Below are 20,646 nucleotides of genomic sequence, written 5' to 3'. Positions count from 1 at the left end.
GGAAAGCTGTTCTGGTGGTGTGATTTTGGACTCTTCTCGTACTATGACTACATAGTGAACATCGAGAGAGTATCACCTCAATTACTTGATATATAGAATTGACAGTATACTCACGACTTACGAGGTCTAGAGATAGTCCGGAGATGGGTGAGATGGTATACATTCACCAACTGGTTCATAACTTCATGTTCATGGTGGTACATTGTAGAATTCGACATCTGATCCGCCCTGTAAGCGTGTTAGTCTAAAAGGTATTTGCTGTTGAAGGTTAGTCCAAGTCGATGTGACCATCGTAAATGAGAGACACAAGGATGATATGTGCAAATGAGTCTGCCCACACTTGGCCACGGCTGGAGTACTGTGACAAAAGAGACCATTTATGAAGCCTCGACACGTCTGTCTTGAGATGAATCCTCCTCATCATCATCATCGTCGTCGTCGTCTACATCCTCCCATTCAAGGTCGGCTTCACCCTCTCCGAGACCGGTCACCATAGCGTGAAGTTCCTCCTCGTCTTCATCCTCACCAAATTCATCACCCAGCATACTCAATAATTGTAAAAGGCCGGCTTGTGAGCGCCACATATCATCTGCAGGGGGACGATCTTGGGCATTGAGATCCAAAGGATCATCACCAGTGCCTGTCTGAGGGGTATCCGATGAGCCTGATTCTTTGGTTGCACCGATGGGGTCCGGGGCCAGGCTGACGACTCGTATAGCTTTTGTTGGGAAGATACGTGCGGGATTTTCATGTTGCGGTACGTCGCCGGGGATATTCGCCAGGGATTGTCTCCAGCCGAGGGTCTAAGCATTCGCTGAGATTAGCCATGTTGTATGAGACAAAAGAGGAGACTTGCATACCGTGTAAGTAGTCATGATTGCATCGTCACACAACGTCATGAAACTCACGGGAACCGCCAGCTGAGGCGCAGAGCTAGTAAGCAATGAATAGGAAGCGCGAGATGGAAATTTGACATTTTGAATTCGGTTTCGATCATCCAGCGCAACAACATAAATGCGATCTTGGATTTCGAACATCAAGTGGTGGTTCTGTACTGACAACCACCCACCCAAGTCAAAACTCGAGCCATCGGACTTGCATTCAATCAAGGAACTATTGGCGACCAGGCCTGCCTGGTCCCGGATGGCTTTACGCCAGTCCGAGCAGACAAACACACTGCCTGAACGAGAGAAACCGACGAAGAGATCACCATCCAACATACCCGCACCCCATTCATTCACACCTTCCCACGTACGCTCGGAGTCTGGGAGTGGACCGTCGTGGACATCCAAGGGGACAAGAGAGTCTCTTCGAGGGGGTCCCGGGGGGAATGGGCGATGGCTCGATCCATGGCGTGCCGCACCGGCCAACGCTGCGGTCGCAGAAGGTGAACTTGCGGTCGGAGGAAGAATATGATATTTGTCGGTGCACTGCGATGGTTGCAGAACCCCGAGGAACTCTCCGGATGCCTTTTCATACGCATAATAACCCTTTTGTCCAATAGAGTAGATGACAACATCCTCGCTTTGGTCGAGATGACCCACAGCCTCCTTTTCAATATTCAAGTGGGTAGTCAACACCGGGGGTCGTTGGGTCATGTCGTAAACAAAGCCATGACCCTGATTTGACACAACGCAGAGAGTCGAGTATGACAATTGAAAACCTCTTGTCTGACAATCGTGGTTGAGAATGGCAATCCGTCGAAACTCGCCCCTCGCAGCATCCTCTTGATCCGCTTGCCAAACTTCGACTGCATCGCCTTCCCGATCAAATACCAGCATACCATCTTGATATTCGAGATGCGCATAAGGACGAACTGAGTCACTGTCGGTATCCAAGGAAGAGGGGAGTCGCCAGAGGATTCGACCGGTGTCCATATCGGTGACATTGAGACCACCGGCGTGAGAGGAGGAGACGAAGAACCGACGTTTGAAATCAGGGCGAAAACGCCAGACTGGATCATTACCAATTTGTAAGACAGACTCTTGAGTCATCGGGTGACGATCAGCCCAATTACTGGCGAGGAGAGTCTGGCGTTTGCAGAGATCCTTCCATGATTCGGTCTGTTCAAATAACCGGGAATAGGTGTGAGCGTCGTCGGACAGAGACGTCGAAGAACCTCTTGGACATCTTGAGGATTGGAGATCTTTGGATTTGGAATTGTAAATGGCTTCTTGATGCGTAAGGTCAATGAATTGGTGCCAGGCCTTAGAGGAGACTGTGAGGGCAGCGAGAGTCGAAACGGAGGAGAACTCCAAAATCCGCAAGACAATCTCTGGAGGAAAGACGGCAAGAGGATCAACGGTAGAGGAGATAGTCATATTCTTCCATTGAATTGAACTTTCGTAATAAGAAGTGAAGAAGTAAAGAAGTGAAGAGAGAGAAAAAAGAAAGAAAGACGAAATGAAGCTTCAAGCGGTTCTTCGCGGGGCAACGTGGGTGAAGGCGGTGAGTCATAATACCCAGAGTTACCGCCTGCCAAAACAGCACAACACGCAAATATACTATATACATATATACATATTATAGATATACATATAGATAATTGTATAATAATATAAATGAAGATGGATAATTACATATTATCGAATTGACGTGGTTTTGTGAAAACAGAAAATGGTGGACTGGAGAGATCAGAAGTAGACGGGTGGTGGTTCCGAGTAGTTATATAACTAATGGATAGATCGTTATATAACTATCCATAGACAGTACTACCAGTATTGTACTATGTAGAAGAGTCAAAGGCGGATAATTTATATTCTAGTGAATCAGTTTAACAAATTGATTAATTATTAGATGCCATTGTATATTCGCATATTATTCAGTATTCGTAGTATCATGACTATAGTATAATATAGCATACAATATATATCATTCTGGAATGACTAGTATACATCAGAATGGTTGACTGCTCATACCATAGGGTGTTAGGGTTTACTTCAATATGATTATTATTACTTCCCCTTGTGAACAGAGCGCAAGTCTAAGACTAGTAGTCTTGTACTACAAAGTTGGAAGATCTCCTCCATGAGACTTATAAGACTGATCGCATTTGATACTCGTGGATTATAGTCTCAACCCTTGAGATACTAAGTAAATACCAAGTAAAATACTTTAGGCTATCAAACACAATTCCATAGCTCTGCCTCACCTTTAATTGCTGGCAAAACTAGCGAAGCCACCAAGTGGAGTTCAAAATGTATCAATTGGCTGTTCTTCCAGTGGATCTTCCATTGCGGCCTGCACTAACGAAGACGCTGCCTGGGCGATGCCCTCAAATCATTCTAACCCTTCCAAATATAAAATTCATCCCAACTTCTCTTTTCTTTGATATTTTCCAACATCATCATTTGTTTATACAATCTTTTCTTTCCATCAGATTTCCACAAGGCTTTTTTTTTTTTATGATAAAAAAAATAGCCATTGGTCTTTCTACCGACTGCTATCCACCATGACTGCTGTTTTACCTTCTCTACCTGTGAGACATAAGGACTTTGTTCAATACATCAAATCACATCAAACCAGACCTATTCAGGACCTTGTGAAGCCATACAATGAGTATGATGCTTCGGCCCGAAGGATTTTTGCGCAAGATCCAGCCCATAACGTGGTAAAAGACGATCACGCCAACATTGTGCCTCTTTATGATGAGAAGACTCGCTCGACAGACATTCGTATTCAGGCAAGAGACCTCGAATCGGAATCGAATGAACTAAAGGATAAATATATCCTTCCTCTGTCCGATGACAAACGCAGAGCTCATGGCTCACCAGCTGTCGTCCCGACGCTTAGCGAGTTCGAGAACAATTTTACTCTCTTCACTGAAGGCGCGCTGAGCGAGATGGACTGGAGTAATGTGGTCGCTGCAGGAAGTGCTGTTGTGACATCTCTTTTGCCTGTTCCTGAAGAATATCGGAATTCTAAGAGAGGCTTGCGTCAATACTATCACGATGAGTTTGCACCAGCCTCGGATGTAGATCTGTTCTTATATGGATTGACTGAGGAAGAGGCCATTGAGAAGATCAAGCACATCGAAGACAAGATTCGCAACACAATCTTGTATGAGACTACCACTATCCGCACTAAGAATACCATCACCATTGCCTCGCAATATCCCACCAGACATGTGCAGATTGTCCTTCGCATTTATCACTCGATTGGTGAAATCCTCACTGGCTTTGATGTGGACTGTTCCTGCGCAGCTTATGATGGCCACCAAGTCTACGCATCTCCTCGGGCTATCGCGTCGTACATCACGCAAACCAACCAAATTGATATGACTCGGCGCTCTCCTTCCTACGAGAACCGACTTTCAAAATATTCTCATCGTGGGTTTGAGGTCTTCTGGCCTCAACTTGAGAGATCGAGAGTTGATCCGGTACGAACACCCAACTACTAAGCTATTATCATGCTGACTATTGAGATCTAGACCATATTTGAAAGGAGCTTTATGCGAACCGAGGGACTTGCTCGTCTTCTGGTTCTCGAAAAACTCCCCAAGCCTGACGACCGTGACAATTACCTGAGAAAGAGACGTGAGGAACGTGGAAGGCCTCCACTGAGTGTGTACTTGCAACGTCGTCAAGGCAAGGAGTTGCGAGGAAATATCAAGGATGACTGGGAAGATGAAGTGCCAGAATGGCAAGAAGAGGACCAAATCTCGGATTATCATACTTTTGTATGTTCTTTTGTCCTTCCCTGTCGCTGTATTTTTTGATTCTAATTGGTTGATAGACCATCCCCTACGGCCGCAGATTTAATGCACGCAAGATAGAGAAGCTGCTTTATACAAAGGATCTTCTACTGAACGCGCAGTGGAATCAGAAGAAAGATCGTACAGTTTATCTTCATCGTCACCCTGCTTTCTTCGGGGATGTTGAACACGTTATTGGAGACTGCTGCGGATTCTGCCCTAAACCTGTGACTGACGAAGAACGGAAAGTGGCAGAAGAAGAAAGCAAGATCTATATCTCCGGGGATGTCAGTTTTATCAAAGACAACCCTGGCCGACAGGAGATTGGCAGTTTCAATCCAATCACCGAGACCAATTGGACAGGTATGATGCGGGCATTTTCGGTTCTTTTAGTATCCAATACTAACACTAGGATATAGAAATGGCATATGTTGGTCGTACTGAACTGCTTTGCCAGGCAATTGTCTCGCATGATTTGGCAATCGTCCGGGATTTCCTGGGACAAGAGGACTCAGATCCTGATCGACGAGATTACACCGGACGTACTCCTTTGCAATTGGCCTGCATGACTTCCACTCCGGAGATTGTTCAATGTCTTGTTGATCATGGTGCGAGACTGATTGCTCGAATGGCAGATGGACAGACGGCCTTGCATCTTGCTGCTGCCAGGGGTGCCACTGAGATCGTTCGTATTCTCTTGACCAAAAGCAACGAGAATGAAGAGAAAGAGAATGGCAAGAATGAATCGACTAAAACAAAAACAATGGATATGGGAAACCATCATCATGTTGATGACGATGCCGAGAAAGATGATCATTCTCACACTTCTGCCTCCTACGTGAAGATAGATCAAAACGACACGGATGAAGTTGGACCCACCTTCGACACTATTGAAGAGAACGAGTTAGACCCAGACATTTACGATATTAATGTAACTGCTTGGGACAATTTGGCATCACCGCTACACCTCGCAATTCTCCATGGCCATGTGGAAACTGTGAAAGAGCTCGTTACATCCTTCGGAGCTGACGTGTTGATGCCAATCAAGATAACTTCTGACTACAACAAGCAACCAAGAGGAGCAATCATGACTCTGGTATTGCTACTGGCTCTTCCCCTTGAAAAAGCAAGAAAGATGGCAAAGACACTTTTGAAGCTGGGTGCTTCTTCTACACAAGCCGATATGTCTCACAACACGCCACTTCATTATATTGCTCAGTCTGAGTACAATGAGCTTCTCGATATCTTTCAGGATCATGATGGACCAGCCATGCAACGAGCAATAAACCACCTTGTCGCTCACGGTGATTGGTATTCGTCTGGTCATACCTTCGTCTCAGCCTTCGTGACTGCCATACTAGCGAAGAACCAAGTTGGGGCAATGAAACTCCTTGAGATGGGGGCAAACTGCAAGTTTGAAATTTCGGAATGCTTGAAAACTCTCAAAATCCAAATGCCAGATGCTGTGCGCTACGGCAGAGAAGAAAAATTCGTCGAAAGACAGCCAAAGCAGCCAATATTCTTTGCAATTCAGAACGATCTGCCATCAATTGCTATTGACCTCCTACGACGTGGCATTGATCCAAACACATTTTATACTCGTAAGAATGATTTCAAAGAAACAGTGCTTGATTGTACCAATCGACACCTGAAAGAATTGCAAGATTCGCTAAAGAAGGAACCCCTAACGTGGTACAAGCCATACGGAATTCCAGACCCTGTCATCTTCGAAGAAGCGGACGATTCATACTGGAGCGTGTTCCAAGAGGAAACTTATCAAAGATTTGCTGCAAAAGGCCAGTTAGAAAAAGCTAAGAGAAACAATGAAAGGGCGGCGGAAAACGATGAGCAACAAAAGGCGAAAGAATCTGAAGAGAAACCCGAGGAAGCCGAGGCGAGAAAGGTCGTCACAGAACTGATAGCTGACTATGAGAGTCTCAAAGCCGAATTGATATCACGAGAGGCCAAGACATGGGAGGAACTTCACCCAGGAGAACAACAGGAGCAGCCCAGGGACCATCAAATTCAAAGAAACCAACAGAAGCAAAAGCCCACGAAGCCTTTCAAAGTCGAATTCTTCAGGTCCTCGTCAGGTCTGTCTGATGTTATACAAGAGGGATATGTACAACTGTATGTAAAAACTCCCGATAATTCTAAGAATATCAGCTAACAAACACAAACCAGCTTCGAGGCTGCGTGGAATGGCGATCTCGGCACTATCAAATCTCTGGCTCTCAACATGTGGGGACAGGCTAAAGATCAATTGCCTTTGCATATCTCGACAACGGATTCTTTAGGACTGAATTGTCTTCAAATTTGCATATTAAAAGGCCACTTACATGTTGCTAAAGTCATCCTACAGATACTTCGAGTCCAGTATAAGGTGAAGGAGACTGACAACCATCAACACTTCGAGATGAACATTGATTCGGAAAACGAATCTTCTGATGACGAGGGCCTTGATATCGTCGGACACACTGTGGATGACAGATTCACGTACCACAATGTTGGCGAAGCTGTGAGTCAGGTCGAGAGTGAAGTCTCACCACTCCAAGCCCTTGAGCAAATATGCCCTGTCGAGCTGTTTCTGGATGAGGGTCTTCCCCCGAAGGAGAGGTTTCCCCTTGTTAATATGAGCAATACTAGTAGCTGGTACTATTTGAGGCCCAATACTCTCTTCACATATGCCATCTTCAAAAACGATGTTCGTTTGTTGGAATGGCTCGTGAATGCTGGACACGAGTGTGTGAAGAGTGATTCTTCCCACGAAAAGCCATTCTCCCTTGACCAAAAGGAATTCCAATTGGCAATTTCTCTAGGCCATACTGAATGCCTCGGGCTTCTGATGAGAAGTACTGGGGTGGGGCTTCCTCTCATGAAGCTGAGCAATGAATCTGGTATTGCGGCCCGCGAGGAGCCTCAATATTATCAAGGATTATCTATTCGAGGCCAGAAGCGTAAAGACTGGGCAGATGCTGGTCGACAAAAAAGGCACAACCACAGTGACGGTCCAAGTCGTCCTCCTCTTCTTATCTCTGCGCTTCAAGGAAGCTTGGCTAGTACAGAATGGTTCCTCAGTACAGCTCCGAGTCGTTACTATCTGGACTATGTCAATGCGCATTTGGAGGATGAGAATGTCAAGAGGGTAGCCAAGTCTGCGTTGGGACTGGATGCAACCGTTCTAAAGTGGCTTCAAAGTCGAAGTATGTTCATTTTTTGATTTTTCACCCTTGCATTGCCTATTGAGATTTTTCCTACTAACATTTAATCAGACGACCTGGTCCTTCACTGCGCAGTGATGGCTCGCCCCTCCGAAGAATCAGAGCGACTGGTCCAGTATCTGGTTGACCATCACCCGGAATGTCTCGAAGTACGATCATCAGAGGGTCACACGCCCCTCGCGTTATCTATTTCCCTGCATAGGATCAAGTTTGCGCAAATTCTCATCAAAGCTGGGGCCAACCAGACCGTTCGTGACACTCAAGGATGCAATCTGTTACATTTAGCGACTTGCTCAATTGCAGGTGGTGCCAGTAAAGAGCCAGAGAACATCAAACGACTGGTTGACTTGATGGATGGAGAGCAAGTATCCGTCATGCTCACCCAGCGTGCTGGTGAAAGCTCGCAAACTCCGTTTGCACGCTGGCTCTCTCGATATCCTTTTGACCTTTCGAACAGAACGCACCGGAGACAGCATGATGATACCTCTGAGATGAATATCATGTCCTCCATTACGCGTCTGTTTTTAGCCATAGGAAAACCAAGCAACCAAAAGTTTCTGGAGTTACTCGACGGTACAGGTAATACACCTATCCATGATTGTGTCAAACGTGGGTTGCTTCACGTCATGGAAGCAGTTTTTAGCCAAAGACTCGATCTTCTATACCGAGAAAATGCGATGGGGAATACACCGCTTGATATGGCCGTGGACTCCTGGGTGAACGAGACAACACGCGCCGTTCCTAAAGTCTCTAGCGTATCAGACGGGCACAGAAGATTCTACAGCTCTAATAATCGACGACCGGAGCAATTCCTCAAGCGCAAAGAGTTGCAGTCTCAGGCGCAGATGGTAGTGGAAGAGTGTCAAAAGTGGACGGCACAAGGCTTGCAGAAAAGAAGACTTGTGACTCTTTTCGAGGCTAATGAGGTTGCTAAGCGACTGGCCACCAAGGGTGTCGGGCGTGAACAAAGGTATAGTCGGCGGGAATTAAGAAGATTACGCCGAGGAAGTCTAGATTCAGATTCGGATGAGAATCTCGATGAAGTTGCTCTGTGGACTGGACTGGCTTCTCGGTGGAGTTAAGTGGGTTGCCGCACGTCGTTCTCATGTAGTTATGAAATAGGGTCATATTGATTATTTTGATCTGAAGAGAGAATCATTTTAGTGAAATTAAACTGGTATTGATCGATTGAATTCATCTGCATGAAGGGTGTGATTGTACACGTTGAATGATCTTGCTAATGTTTGGTTAGTCTAACCATGTACCACTCTTTCCTCTTGAAAGTAGCACATGAGGAAAAGAACCAATCTTGGTTCCTCAACTTGCATCATTGGATCGCTAATTGTAAAGGCCACCGTTGGCAGAGAGACAAGAGCCGGTGGTCTATTTGGCGTCCTCGCTGCATAGGAAAGCAACCAGGGGAGGAATATCATCGACTTCTCCCACTCGGGAGCAGCTGGGGTCTCATAAACCATCAGTTGCATGTCCTCGAAGGACATGCAAAGAGTGATACATGGTTAGACTAACTAAACATTCGCAAGGTCATTCAACGTGTACAATGACATGTCCTGCAACCCCCAAGCGAGCGGCGGCAGATGAAATGAAAACAATTCGCCCTCCACGTGGGAGATAGGGAAGAGCTTCTTTGGTGAGGAAAATAGGACCTTGCATATTACGATCAAAGTGAGCCGTATAGAGGTCAAGGGAGGTATCGACCAGGTCGAGAGCAGCACTGTTTATCCACGGTGTTAACATCCCTAACTCGCTATCTGAAAAGCAAAAGAAGATATAGCATATGACATATCAATCTTATCAAGGCCTTCTCCGCCTATGTTTTAACATGTATGGTAAATGTTGTTGCTTGGTGGGTGAGTACTGTGTCTGGTACAAGATTTACTGCCATTTCTGCCCAGAAATTGACTCTGGAGAAAGTCTTGGATTGGATACCCTAGTCGACCTTGTCCCTGTCCAAATGGCCTACGATGCGGATGAAATCTCCAAGTGTACCACTGCCGGAGGTATCATGTCCATTACTACGCTTGACGACAAGCTCGTAAATGGCGGTAAACTTGGGCCGATCACTAAGAAAGTTTAGGATGGATACTGGGCAATTCATTACGATGATATCTATAGTTTTGAGATTGACACTCAGAATGGCCAGGAGAACACTATTGATGGTCCACACAATTAGCTTTCTCATTCGACAGGCATGCTTTCACGTATTCTATCATTGTTTGCGGTGTACTGAAAGTAGCCAATATTCGGGTTCAGCTGCGCATACCAGGAGGCTGGAGTTCATGATGGCTCAGGGGCAAAGATCGTCATATTGATCTCCTGGTAGGCCATTCTCGATACGTTTGAGCGCCTTGTGAACTTCTTCATCCCATCTCGTTGAAAACACGATTATCCATTGGAGAATACCGGCAGCCCAAAGCGCAATGCATTGACCAATCCAAAGTCCCTTGAGACCCCAGCCACACTGAAAGGCAAGGGATATCCCCAGTGGAAGAGCAAAGAAATAATAGCTGACTATATTCACGATTGCGCCCAGATGCTGTCGCCCCATCCCCGCAGAACACCGCCGCAACAGCCATTCATAGCATCAGAAACCTGGAAAAGGGCAACAAATGGCAGAACGTCGGATGTCAACCGAATAACGCGATCATCGTCGTTGAATAATTCTCCAAAGACATTTCGTGTCAGCATTAAAATGGTCAGAATGATTCCTCCAATAAAGCACGCCATTATAGTACCCATATGGGCAATTCTCATGGCTTGACGCGCATTACTTTCACCCAGACATTTTCCCACTCGAGACGAGACTGCTATACCGATACCAAAAGGTATTGTGTTCAATATTTGATCGGCAGTCATAATGGTACTCTGTGCTGCTAGAGGTATGGGACCCATTCGACCGGCAGCTAGGGCAACAATTTCAAATGCCCACCATTCGGTGCCAACGTGAAGAACGCCAAGTATCGCAAGTCGAGAAAATACCCAAAGGTTTTTAAAAGCATATCGAGACAATCCCCCCCAACATTCTCTCCCCTCGATAAACTTCGCATATAGGGCTAATAAACTAAATGATAGCCAATATGTGATACTATTGGCGATGGCCGCTCCAAGAATGCCGATGTCTAGCTTATAGCATAACACGTAACATAAGATAGCGTTCAGAGGAGATGTGATGAGGAGAACGTAGGTACCCGCTCTCATGATTCCTTAGGTTTGACATTAGTTGCACGATAATCAACCTTTTTGTAGTAGATGACTAGCTGTACCCATGTAAATGGTTTACAGATACGAACCTTGAGCTTGCATGTATTTCTTCAATGCCTCGAAGAAGATATATCCTAGTCCTCCAGGAATGAGACAAGTCAAAAATTTCGAGCAATGGTATGACAGCTCGGCGTCTTGTCCAAGTTTCAAAAATATGTGTTCCGAAAAGGCCCACAGAGTTGCGACTGGGATATAGAACAGAGTCAGAACAAACAGAGCACGCTGAAGTAAGATCCCCAAATCGTTTTTATTCTGGCTTGCCACAAACGTGGACGAAGCCAGGGTGTCCAATGCAGTAGTCCCACCAAGTGCTATCATCCAGCCAGTCACCAAGGCAAACATAAGGGAGAAGGCGGCCACTGAAAGGTCAAAAGGTGATCGGTGACCAGAAATAATAACTGTGACAGCCTGGAGACTCATTTGTAGCATGTATCCTAGGATAACTGGCGCCGCGTCTTTAAACAGAGACCAAGTCTCCAAAATCCATTTCTTTCCCCAATGGCTGTGTTCAGCATCTCGTATAAAACTGTGATCAAATTGTTGATTATGGAGTAGGGCAGTTTGCTCAGACGGAAGGAGGTCCCTGGTGATTACTCGAGGTTGAATATTCTTACTCGTATTTCTTGAACACATTAGGACGCTTATTCAGACGTTCAGCACCGCCGAAACCAGAACTGTCGACTGAATAAGCCCAGACAAGAAAGGACGATCAAAAAAGATGGCCGAGGGTCCAATATTTGACTTGCTTGATATTGGTAGATTCGAATTCCCACCCGAATTAAAAATTCCAGGTATTAAGCTGTCATAGACGGTTCGAAAAATTGAGATCGTTTTGTGCGACACTTTCAAATCATTTATATCCGGTGGAGTAAGTCCAAATCAGACCATAGAAGAGTGCTGTACATGGTTTAGCTGACAATGGCTGACGGAATCCCCTATGTTTCGTTTCAATAGAGAACTTCAGATCTTCAACAGTTGCGATCACGCAGATACCGGCAGAGTTGATAGGAGATGTGTAAAGTTTCTATGACCATGAAGAAATAATGATACTGAATCTAAATGCTAACTGCTCAAGTATCATTATCTTATCACTACCCCGACGTGCATAAAATCCTAACTCTATATTGCCATACTCATCTACAGTGGGGCTCTCGAAAGGTTTACCGCATTAGGAAGTTATGCGTAGTGGCGTAGCGAACTACATTGAAATTCCGGGAGAAGTAGGGTCCTTTGAAAGATAAAGTGCTTCAGATTAATATTCAAAGAGATAAGAGTGAGCACGAGAATAACGGGCCCGATTGGATTCGATAGAAATAGCTCTACATAGACGTTTCATTCCATCTCAAGCTGAGGGAACAGCAGAATCCAATCTGATAAGCCATTGAGAGATGATGAACGATCCAATTGTTCTCCTTATTCAGGCTATGGAACTGAAAACTTTGTGTCTGCCATTCATATTTTGCATTTCGATATTCTTCTCCATCGGGATTCTGAGACAAAGAGACCCCTCATCCCTCCATGAAGCCAAACAGTTAGCATATCACCACTGTGATCTCAAAGTTTGAATTTGAACTACAATAGCTGTTTTTGCACCTCATTGACTCAGTGAGTGTGCTGCTGCAATTGCGCTATATAGTACAAATTATGGTATGACTGCCCTTTCGATGAGCATTGACTGCATTGCCTAATTTGTCTATGATATTGAGTCGTGGAACTTGCTGGATAGCAGACTAATAAAATATTCAGATCCATATCAGAAGCTTAACTTGGAATTTGTCTATGCTAGATAAGCCGCACATTTCGGATATTGATTCAGGAAATGAATGAATGAGAAGTAGTTGACACCAGTGAACGAACTAGAAAGAGCAGAAGCAAGAATCGACATAGATCGGCCGAAAGCATTGATCCATGGCTCTAGATTCTGAAATCGTACTCGGGGTTGACCCATGATGGCCTCGGCGAATTATTCCGTAGCCAAGCACCGTACCTGTGTAGTATCAATATTATTGAAGTAGACGAACCAAGAACTATGAGTGCTTGAGCTGTGAAAGTCCAGATCCACCCTGAAGCAGACTCCCAGCTAGCAATAAAAAACTGGTTAATATATGATTAGATCCTGATTACACACAGTTTGCTTCGGGGATTTCATGAGGAAAAGGGGAACAAACAGGATTGACGAAAGCGCTTAGATTAAAGAATACAGCGTAAAAGGTTATCGTACTTGTCGATTGCAAAGGATAAGCATCAACAATATAGCTCGTTATCACTGTATTTCCAATTTGAATGCCCGCGGAAACTGAAAGTCTGTCAGCATGGGCCTACAATGTGCCATACGCGATAGCTTCCACGAACATAGGATGAATGCCACCTGCCCGATAATCCAATGATAGCTCCTTTCAATGCTAATACCCCAGAGTATTAGTCCAACTGTGAATATTAGTAAAATCTTGTATCAAGTTCAGACAAGAGACATACCGGCTGTGCTCAGAATTGCAGGATAAGACAGCCAAAGCCTCATTTCGGGCGTTCGAACATTGTCGTTTTTTTTCATTAGTCTCATCACAATGTAGTCACTCAGTCGACCAGAGCAACATATTTCCGAGACAAGTGTCCCGATGAATAATCCAAAGAAAAGGAATCCCTGTATAAGAGGCGTATATTGCGGGTAGGCCGCGGGCACCATAGTGATTACCGAGAGTGTCCACCAGTACCACGTGAATGAATACCCGAGGACTGCAATTACCACAACGGGGAATTTGAAGGTCCATAAAAGACGAGTGAGTGAGTCCCAAGCCTTTGGATGAAAGATTCCCGGTATAGGACGAAAGGAGATGAAGGGCAAAGATGTTGTCCGGCGTAGCTCGGGAGCTTGGGGCGGCCGATAACTCTCATATTTTATTTCTGTGTTTTCGTTGAGATCGGTTTGCAACCGTGCCTCGAGTGTTAATATCATATGTTGTCTGGGATAGAGGGTTTCAGGCATAAAAACCAACTCCAGGGCGAGAAGAATGCCAAAGAGCATAGCATTAAACCAGTTGATCCAAGCCGCACTGATGAGGTTAAAGATACCACCAACTTGAAAGGTTAGTTAAGATAATTCTTTTCCGTATTAACTTAGCATCTGGAGAATGATCGTACATGCAGGACCAAGCAGAAGACCCGAATCTACTGCCAAAACCCACATCCCAAGCTTTTGTCCACGTTCGAATTCGAAGAACATATCATTCACTATGTCCATGTTGTATTCAATGATTTGAACAAAACAAGTTCCAGATTTCGCCATTGAAACTTACCAGTTGCCATTCCGACAGTAGATGCCGGGCTCACGCCAAATCCCTGGAAGAACCTCGCTGCCATATATCCCTGATACGAACTGGTCACTGCTGCACCAATTGTGGATAGCAAAGCTATCAGGGTTCCCGACAGAAATATGAGCCGACGGCCATAGATATCTGCAAGAGAGGACCAAATCAATGGTCCAAGTGATAATCCCAGTGCAGGTATAGCCACGGTCCAATTAGCCTGAGAGTAATTGATCCCATACTGAGTCTGAATTCCAGGAAACGAAGGGACCGTAGTAGTTGTGATGTATGTAAAAAGAAAGTATCTATATGAAGAGAAGATTAGGAAACAGGATTTGATGTTTTGTGATCAATCTAAACAACCCACTTCAACATGACTATTCCAAGTATTGTATGTTTTCGCAAGTTGGGCCAATTTAAAGGGTCTTGGGGATCTGCCGTTGGCTGAGGAAACATTTCAGGGTTTTTTGGTTGAAGATTGTTGGGCGTGATTTTGCCCTGGAGTTGAACTTGCACTCCTGTTCCTAATTCTGACGAGATTTCAAGAGTTGAATTTTCTTTCTGGATTCCATGTTCTTGCATTTTCTCCATTTTCGTATGATTTTTGATCTCATCATATCACAAAATATCAGGATTCAAGGCTAAATCTATGACAAGCAAAGCATGAGTTAAAAGCTAATGACAATGGATAATTCATGATGATATACAACATGTTCTGGCCAATGGAATATTGTCTGGCTATCTCTAAGTCTTCAATTACTTATCAGCGGTACTTCATGTAGCGCCGATCAGCAAGTCCCAGTAATAGTAAAAATCCAGCGAACGTCCTGGGAGATGAGCTTGAATCATGTGAAGTTAGCGTCTAAGATACTCCGCATTGTCCCGTGTACTCGCTCCCGTCAACTTCTAATTCCGGTTTAGTTCCAAAATGCATTTTATCACTGCACTGCCGGTCTCACTGTAATCCAATCAAGGAATTGGGGCATTACAATGGCGAATCCTGTTTGACAGATAAAGTGTGCAGAAGCAAGATACACAGATTACGTGACTAAATATTTGATATCTCTACGATAAACGTCTCGGCGTCGAAGACATGATATGCCTAATCAAGGCAGTAAATGGAGATGACGGGTTAGCATCTTCACAGGCGCTACGTCAGAGCCCAAGAACCCGCGAGAGAAATTGCAAGCCAGACATTGTATCTGTCAAACATTGCGCATCTATATAATCACAGTCGTGCTACCATAACTTATGGATAGAACCATCAAGCTGATATAAAATTTATAGGAAAGTACTTGCACTGCATTTTGATGTTCTTCAGAGTCTCTCAACGCATCAAAATGATTCTTACCACCACTTCTACCGGGTTACTCATTTTTTCAACCCTTTGCATAGGGCATCAGTTGCATACACAGACTCCAATCGCTGCTGGTCCACTGGAAGAACTTTGGCATCATTCACTACCTGGAGATGGTGGGACGCAGGTTAGTAGTATGAGAGAGTTGTGTCGAAGCAGGAGCACACTAACTATCTTGACGTCAAAACAAAGGCCGATTCTGTCTTCTCTGGGATCTCCACATTTGGTCGTCTGCCTTATTACCAATGCCTGTCCAGCGAGGCAGAGAAATATGACATCGCTTTCATGGGTGCCCCCTTTGATACCGGAACCTCATATAGACCTGGTGCAAGATTTGGTCCGAGCGGTATCAGACAAGGGTCTCGCCGTCTTAATCTCTAGTACGTCGAGCTAAAATAGACGGAGTACCGAAAATCGGTAATCAATGTGTGAGAAGTTATCTGACATGCAAATCTTATAACTTTCAGTGGGGGCTACAACGTACCACTTCAGGCAAACCCATTCACGGATGAGTTGAGAGTGGTTGATTGCGGTGATATTCCTGTGACTTCGTAAGTTATTAGGTGTTGTGATGCGAAGGAAAGCTCAACAGAACGTTGATTAATCGAGTACTGAATCCTTAGTTACGACAATGAATGGGCCATTCAACAAATTGAAGAAGGTCACAATAGCTTGCTTATGCGCAAGCCTTATACGGACTCCGACAAAGCAGGCTTTTCAAGAGCTGGGAAAACCCTACCACGCGTGATTACTTTGGGTGGCGACCATACCATCACATTGCCTTTGCTGAGAAGCATTAACAGAGCATATGGACCCGTCACCGTCATTCACTTCGATAGTCATCTGTAAGTAATTGCATGAATGGATACAGGTCCAAGTTCATCGTTTAATCTGAGATGATAGAGATTCATGGAAACCAAAAGTTTTTGGGGGCTCGCCTAGCAAGATCGCTAGCATTAACCATGGCACATATTTCTATCACGCAGCAATGGAGGGGTTATTGAAGAATGACACCAATATTCATGCTGGTATTAGAACAACTTTATCAGGACCGTCCGACTACGAAAATGATGGATATTGTGGATTTGATATTGTTGAAGCAAGGGAAATTGATACAATCGGTAAGGAGTTTTCTACCCATATACTAAACGCCCAACATGAATCAAAATTACTCAAGTGAACCAGGTGTTGATGGTATCATCAAAAAAATCCGCAATCGTGTTGGGACCGAGAATCCCATTTATCTTTCGATTGACATCGATACCCTAGACCCCGCTTGTAAGACTTCTCTATTTCATATTACCTCGCCCCGATGAGTCCATTGCTTATTTTCATTCAAACAGTCGCACCGGCAACCGGAACCCCAGAGACTGGAGGCTGGTCTACACGAGAGCTGAGAACAATTATCAGAGGTCTAGATGGGCTCAACCTTATTGGAGCAGATATTGTGGAAGTTGCACCAGCTTATGATACCAATGCCGAACACACTACAATGTAAGTACCAAAAGCCACCAAAATTTACCCATCATACTTCCCAGAAAAAATGGACTAATTTTCCCTCCAAGGGCCGCGGCGGATGTTTTGTATGAAGTTTTGACTATCATGGTCAAAGGTGGGCCTTTGTCAATCGAAGGTTCCCGTGTAGCGGGCTTGCCATGAATATATCACTACATCTTAAGGGGTTTAAGGTTTTGGATGCTTTTCGCAGCATGATTTGTCTTGTCAAGATTTGTCAAGACTCCGGGGCAGACCGACACTTCTCTTTCACTACTAGAGCTAGTGCTATCATAGCATACAATGAATATCGTTTCCCCTGATCGTATGAAATTATGGTACACTTGTGTATTACGTTATTGGCATATCAGGACACGATACAATGATCGCAGAAAAGAAACAAATATCTAGTACGAAAATGCAATTTAACTTTTCAATATTTTAGCACTCAATCTAATATTCTTGTAGCTCTCCAACTAGCAATTGCGAATGGAGAACCCACTTTACGTTCGACAGGGTCATCTAATCATGAAGCCTCCCCAAGAATTTGATATTTTCACCTCGAGGAAAGCTGCATCACTTTTGATCTAAGAAAGTCTAACAAACCTGTGGATTTCGATTGATCTACCAAGATTCAACCAACAATTTAGAAAACTGCGTTGAGTTAAACACTGGCTATGATAAAGTTTTTGAGATCCGAGCATTAGTTAGAAGCTCCGTCGAATCAGAACGGGTAGCGGTTAGGACTGGGGACTGGCCAAAATTGATAACTTGGCGATAATATCATTTTCTTGAAAGATTTGGTTCTCGCCTTGTACCATAAAGTGCTTGTTCAACGAGAAAAAAAAACCATTGAATGGGGTCTTTGATCTGAAGATGACATTAATTTGAAGATTTATGTATCGAATATTAAGTCTGTCCCAAGAAAAAAAAACCAATAGTAGTCAATTCTTGTAAACCGTAACAAAGCGATTTTAAATATTAAGTTCAAGAATATATTCCGAGGGCAACTTATGTGTGGCTTAATTCGTGAAGACATAAAAATTTACAAAGCATAAAATTTCCTTTGCATATGTCACTCTGTTGAGCTATTTCGGACCAGGAGAAAGCACAGCTACGTAGAGATATATCAACAATTGTTGGACCGCCAGTCCGACTTTCCAAAATAGGTCAATTGGGCTGAGCAAAAGCTGCCGCTGTCTCAGGTCTTGCTATAGTTTACAGCTCCGCTAGAAACAATATTCCGTATGAATTGTACTCTGAATCTTTCTTGCAGGTATCCTTCTCTATCGTCAGTGGCGTCAAGTCGATATCAACTCGGATAATATATCCCAGGTATTACTCGATAATTGTTCGATTGATTTGAGCAACGCAGCTGATTTCAGGAATCCAGCAAATTAGGGGTTGAAATTTTTCGAGTTACCTTTTTTCAATTTCTATTACACAAGGGGGTTTTAAAACCGATCAGCCAACAAAAAGCCAGTCTATCCGATATATTTTAAGCAGCTACCGAAAGAATGGTTTTTCAAAGTTGCAATTTATTCCTAGTCGATGTACAAAATAATATCTATTCTAATGGTAGTCTTTCTTGGATATAGAGACTATATTGGTGAACGATATTCTAGATCTCGGGAATATCATATTAATATCCAATTTCTGGTTTCCCGCTACGGAAGATAATACGTATATATTCATACTATTTAGGACCGTATATACTACGTAAAGATGTTTGACATCGGGATATCGAATCGAAAGTTCTAATTCTTTGTGTATGCCAAACAAGTTTTTACAGTCAATATCGGCCAAACCTAAAATAAGTTGGAAATCCCGATCCAAAATTCAATATGTCCATCAAGGTGAATGGACTTATCCATTCACTTAAAAAACAAAGGAAAATTCATTTCAATAGGATATATAGAGCAAATCTATATCCTATTAGATATGGAGACTATATGTGACAAGAACAGTTGCTGTAAAATGTTTCGTAGCTTCTCAGAATCTTCATATATATTTTTGGGGAAAATAAAGTATTCGATATCTATTTTCGGATAAAAATCGGTCTGTTCCATGTGTTTACACGACTATGCACATCGATATAATGCCCAACGTGGATTTGGGAATAGTAGGTTCAATCCAAAAATCATGCAATGGGCTGAGTCGGATGGATTCTGTACATGTACAAGTAGGACATCAGCAGATTAGCTCGAAGCAGGTATAGAATCTGTAATTTATCCAGTGATTTTGTAATGATTCACAGTTCTCCGCATCGGCAACGTCATCAGACATAGGCTCAGTAGTGGGGATGTTTGCCTTTGAAAATCCACCTGTATGCAGGTTGCGGGCCGCAATGTCACAAAGTCTAAAATACAGAGCTCGCAGCATCGGGGACCAAATGAGTTATACGCATTTAGTCTCGCTTCTCTCGGGGTTCTACAGACCCCGCTCCTAATGCTACATTGCAAATACTCCACTTCAAAGCTTCAACTTGGATGGATTAGATGTAATTGCACTTACAGTATTGGAATGATCAACAAGTGAAAGCGAAGCGAGGGTCTTCTCTTACTTCATCTCGCATTTAGAATGGCCCAAAAACACACCCACTACACATATGTTTACTCTTCAACTTACCACTGAAGTTTGCTTTCATTTCTCTTATCTATTGCGGCGCTGGCTGAGGGCCCATACAATTTTGTCAATATCTGAGTCCTATATCACGACTTCCTTCATTGCATAGATTGTGACTGAATACGCCTTGTATTATGTACAAAGCTGAAAAAATCAGGGCTTGGAAGTGGCGAGAAAGGATCGCCCAGTAAATAGATACATAGTACAGTTTTGATCCCCGCTCGCAGATCTAATGGATCGACCAAGGCATCCGATGTGGATCCAGTACATTGTTGCCTGCTGAATGATCGGAAGTTCCATCACTACGTACATACAGTATTAGGTAATGAATGTCCTGAAATCCCTAGCGTTGGACCTGACTTGTGTGTTAGCCCCTACGCCTTCTTACAGAGACACCACTGGCTTAACTGCTTGACTCGAAACATTATGTTGGTTGTCAATGGTTTTCATCCAATACTCGGGTGTTCGGGTGTGAGTGGTTCTGACCGAAAAGACATATTACATACCCACAATGATACGAAGATACATACACGGGGTATCCAATTGGCTACTATGTAGATCTACCACCTACAGATGTTCGGTTTGAAAGGAACAGTGGGTCGGGCTCATGCAAAGCAATGACCACTACAATCACGATATGCAAGCCGGCCGAATCCGAAACGCCCGTTGCTATGC

General features: G+C 44.0%; 6 protein-coding genes across 6 annotated transcripts; 3 read left to right on the top strand and 3 right to left on the bottom strand.

The window, feature by feature from the left end:
• Positions 1-377: 377 nt before the first annotated feature.
• On the bottom strand, positions 378-2,321 carry N7469_011546 (uncharacterized protein; the record flags this gene model as incomplete). The annotated part of the gene is made up of 2 exons (XM_056650451.1): positions 378-803; positions 861-2,321. 2 exons carry the CDS (start codon positions 2,319-2,321, stop codon positions 378-380), a joined length of 1,887 nt encoding a protein of 628 aa, XP_056494960.1.
• A 1,130-nt stretch (positions 2,322-3,451) lies between these two features.
• On the top strand, positions 3,452-8,996 carry N7469_011545 (uncharacterized protein; the record flags this gene model as incomplete). Its single annotated transcript, XM_056650450.1, has 6 exons — positions 3,452-4,378; positions 4,430-4,678; positions 4,735-5,056; positions 5,113-6,823; positions 6,878-7,896; positions 7,966-8,996. The coding sequence occupies 6 exons, from the start codon at positions 3,452-3,454 to the stop codon at positions 8,994-8,996; spliced, it is 5,259 nt and encodes a 1,752-aa protein (XP_056494959.1).
• A 758-nt stretch (positions 8,997-9,754) lies between these two features.
• Positions 9,755-10,009, top strand: N7469_011544 (uncharacterized protein; the record flags this gene model as incomplete). Its single annotated transcript, XM_056650449.1, has 2 exons — positions 9,755-9,761; positions 9,828-10,009. 2 exons carry the CDS (start codon positions 9,755-9,757, stop codon positions 10,007-10,009), a joined length of 189 nt encoding a protein of 62 aa, XP_056494958.1.
• Positions 10,010-10,449: 440 nt separating this feature from the next.
• Positions 10,450-11,130, bottom strand: N7469_011543 (uncharacterized protein; the record flags this gene model as incomplete). Its single annotated transcript, XM_056650448.1, has 1 exon — positions 10,450-11,130. The coding sequence occupies one exon, from the start codon at positions 11,128-11,130 to the stop codon at positions 10,450-10,452; it is 681 nt and encodes a 226-aa protein (XP_056494957.1).
• Positions 11,131-13,107: 1,977 nt separating this feature from the next.
• N7469_011542 (uncharacterized protein) lies at positions 13,108-15,086 on the bottom strand (the record flags this gene model as incomplete). Its single annotated transcript, XM_056650447.1, has 7 exons — positions 13,108-13,287; positions 13,362-13,489; positions 13,546-13,620; positions 13,669-14,268; positions 14,308-14,421; positions 14,487-14,800; positions 14,863-15,086. The coding sequence occupies 7 exons, from the start codon at positions 15,084-15,086 to the stop codon at positions 13,108-13,110; spliced, it is 1,635 nt and encodes a 544-aa protein (XP_056494956.1).
• Positions 15,087-15,835: 749 nt separating this feature from the next.
• Positions 15,836-17,511, top strand: N7469_011541 (agmatinase; the record flags this gene model as incomplete). The annotated part of the gene is made up of 8 exons (XM_056650446.1): positions 15,836-15,979; positions 16,045-16,232; positions 16,320-16,403; positions 16,476-16,697; positions 16,756-16,973; positions 17,038-17,130; positions 17,196-17,346; positions 17,418-17,511. The coding sequence occupies 8 exons, from the start codon at positions 15,836-15,838 to the stop codon at positions 17,509-17,511; spliced, it is 1,194 nt and encodes a 397-aa protein (XP_056494955.1).
• Positions 17,512-20,646: the final 3,135 nt, after the last annotated feature.

Source organism: Penicillium citrinum, assembly GCF_028827155.1.
Source record: "Penicillium citrinum strain IBT 23319 chromosome Unknown utg000011l:1.0-294111.0:1.0-294243.0, whole genome shotgun sequence".
Classification (NCBI taxonomy): Eukaryota; Fungi; Ascomycota; class Eurotiomycetes; order Eurotiales; family Aspergillaceae; genus Penicillium; species Penicillium citrinum.
Note: the sequence above shows the minus strand (reverse complement) of the source record. Positions and strands in the feature narration are given on the sequence as shown.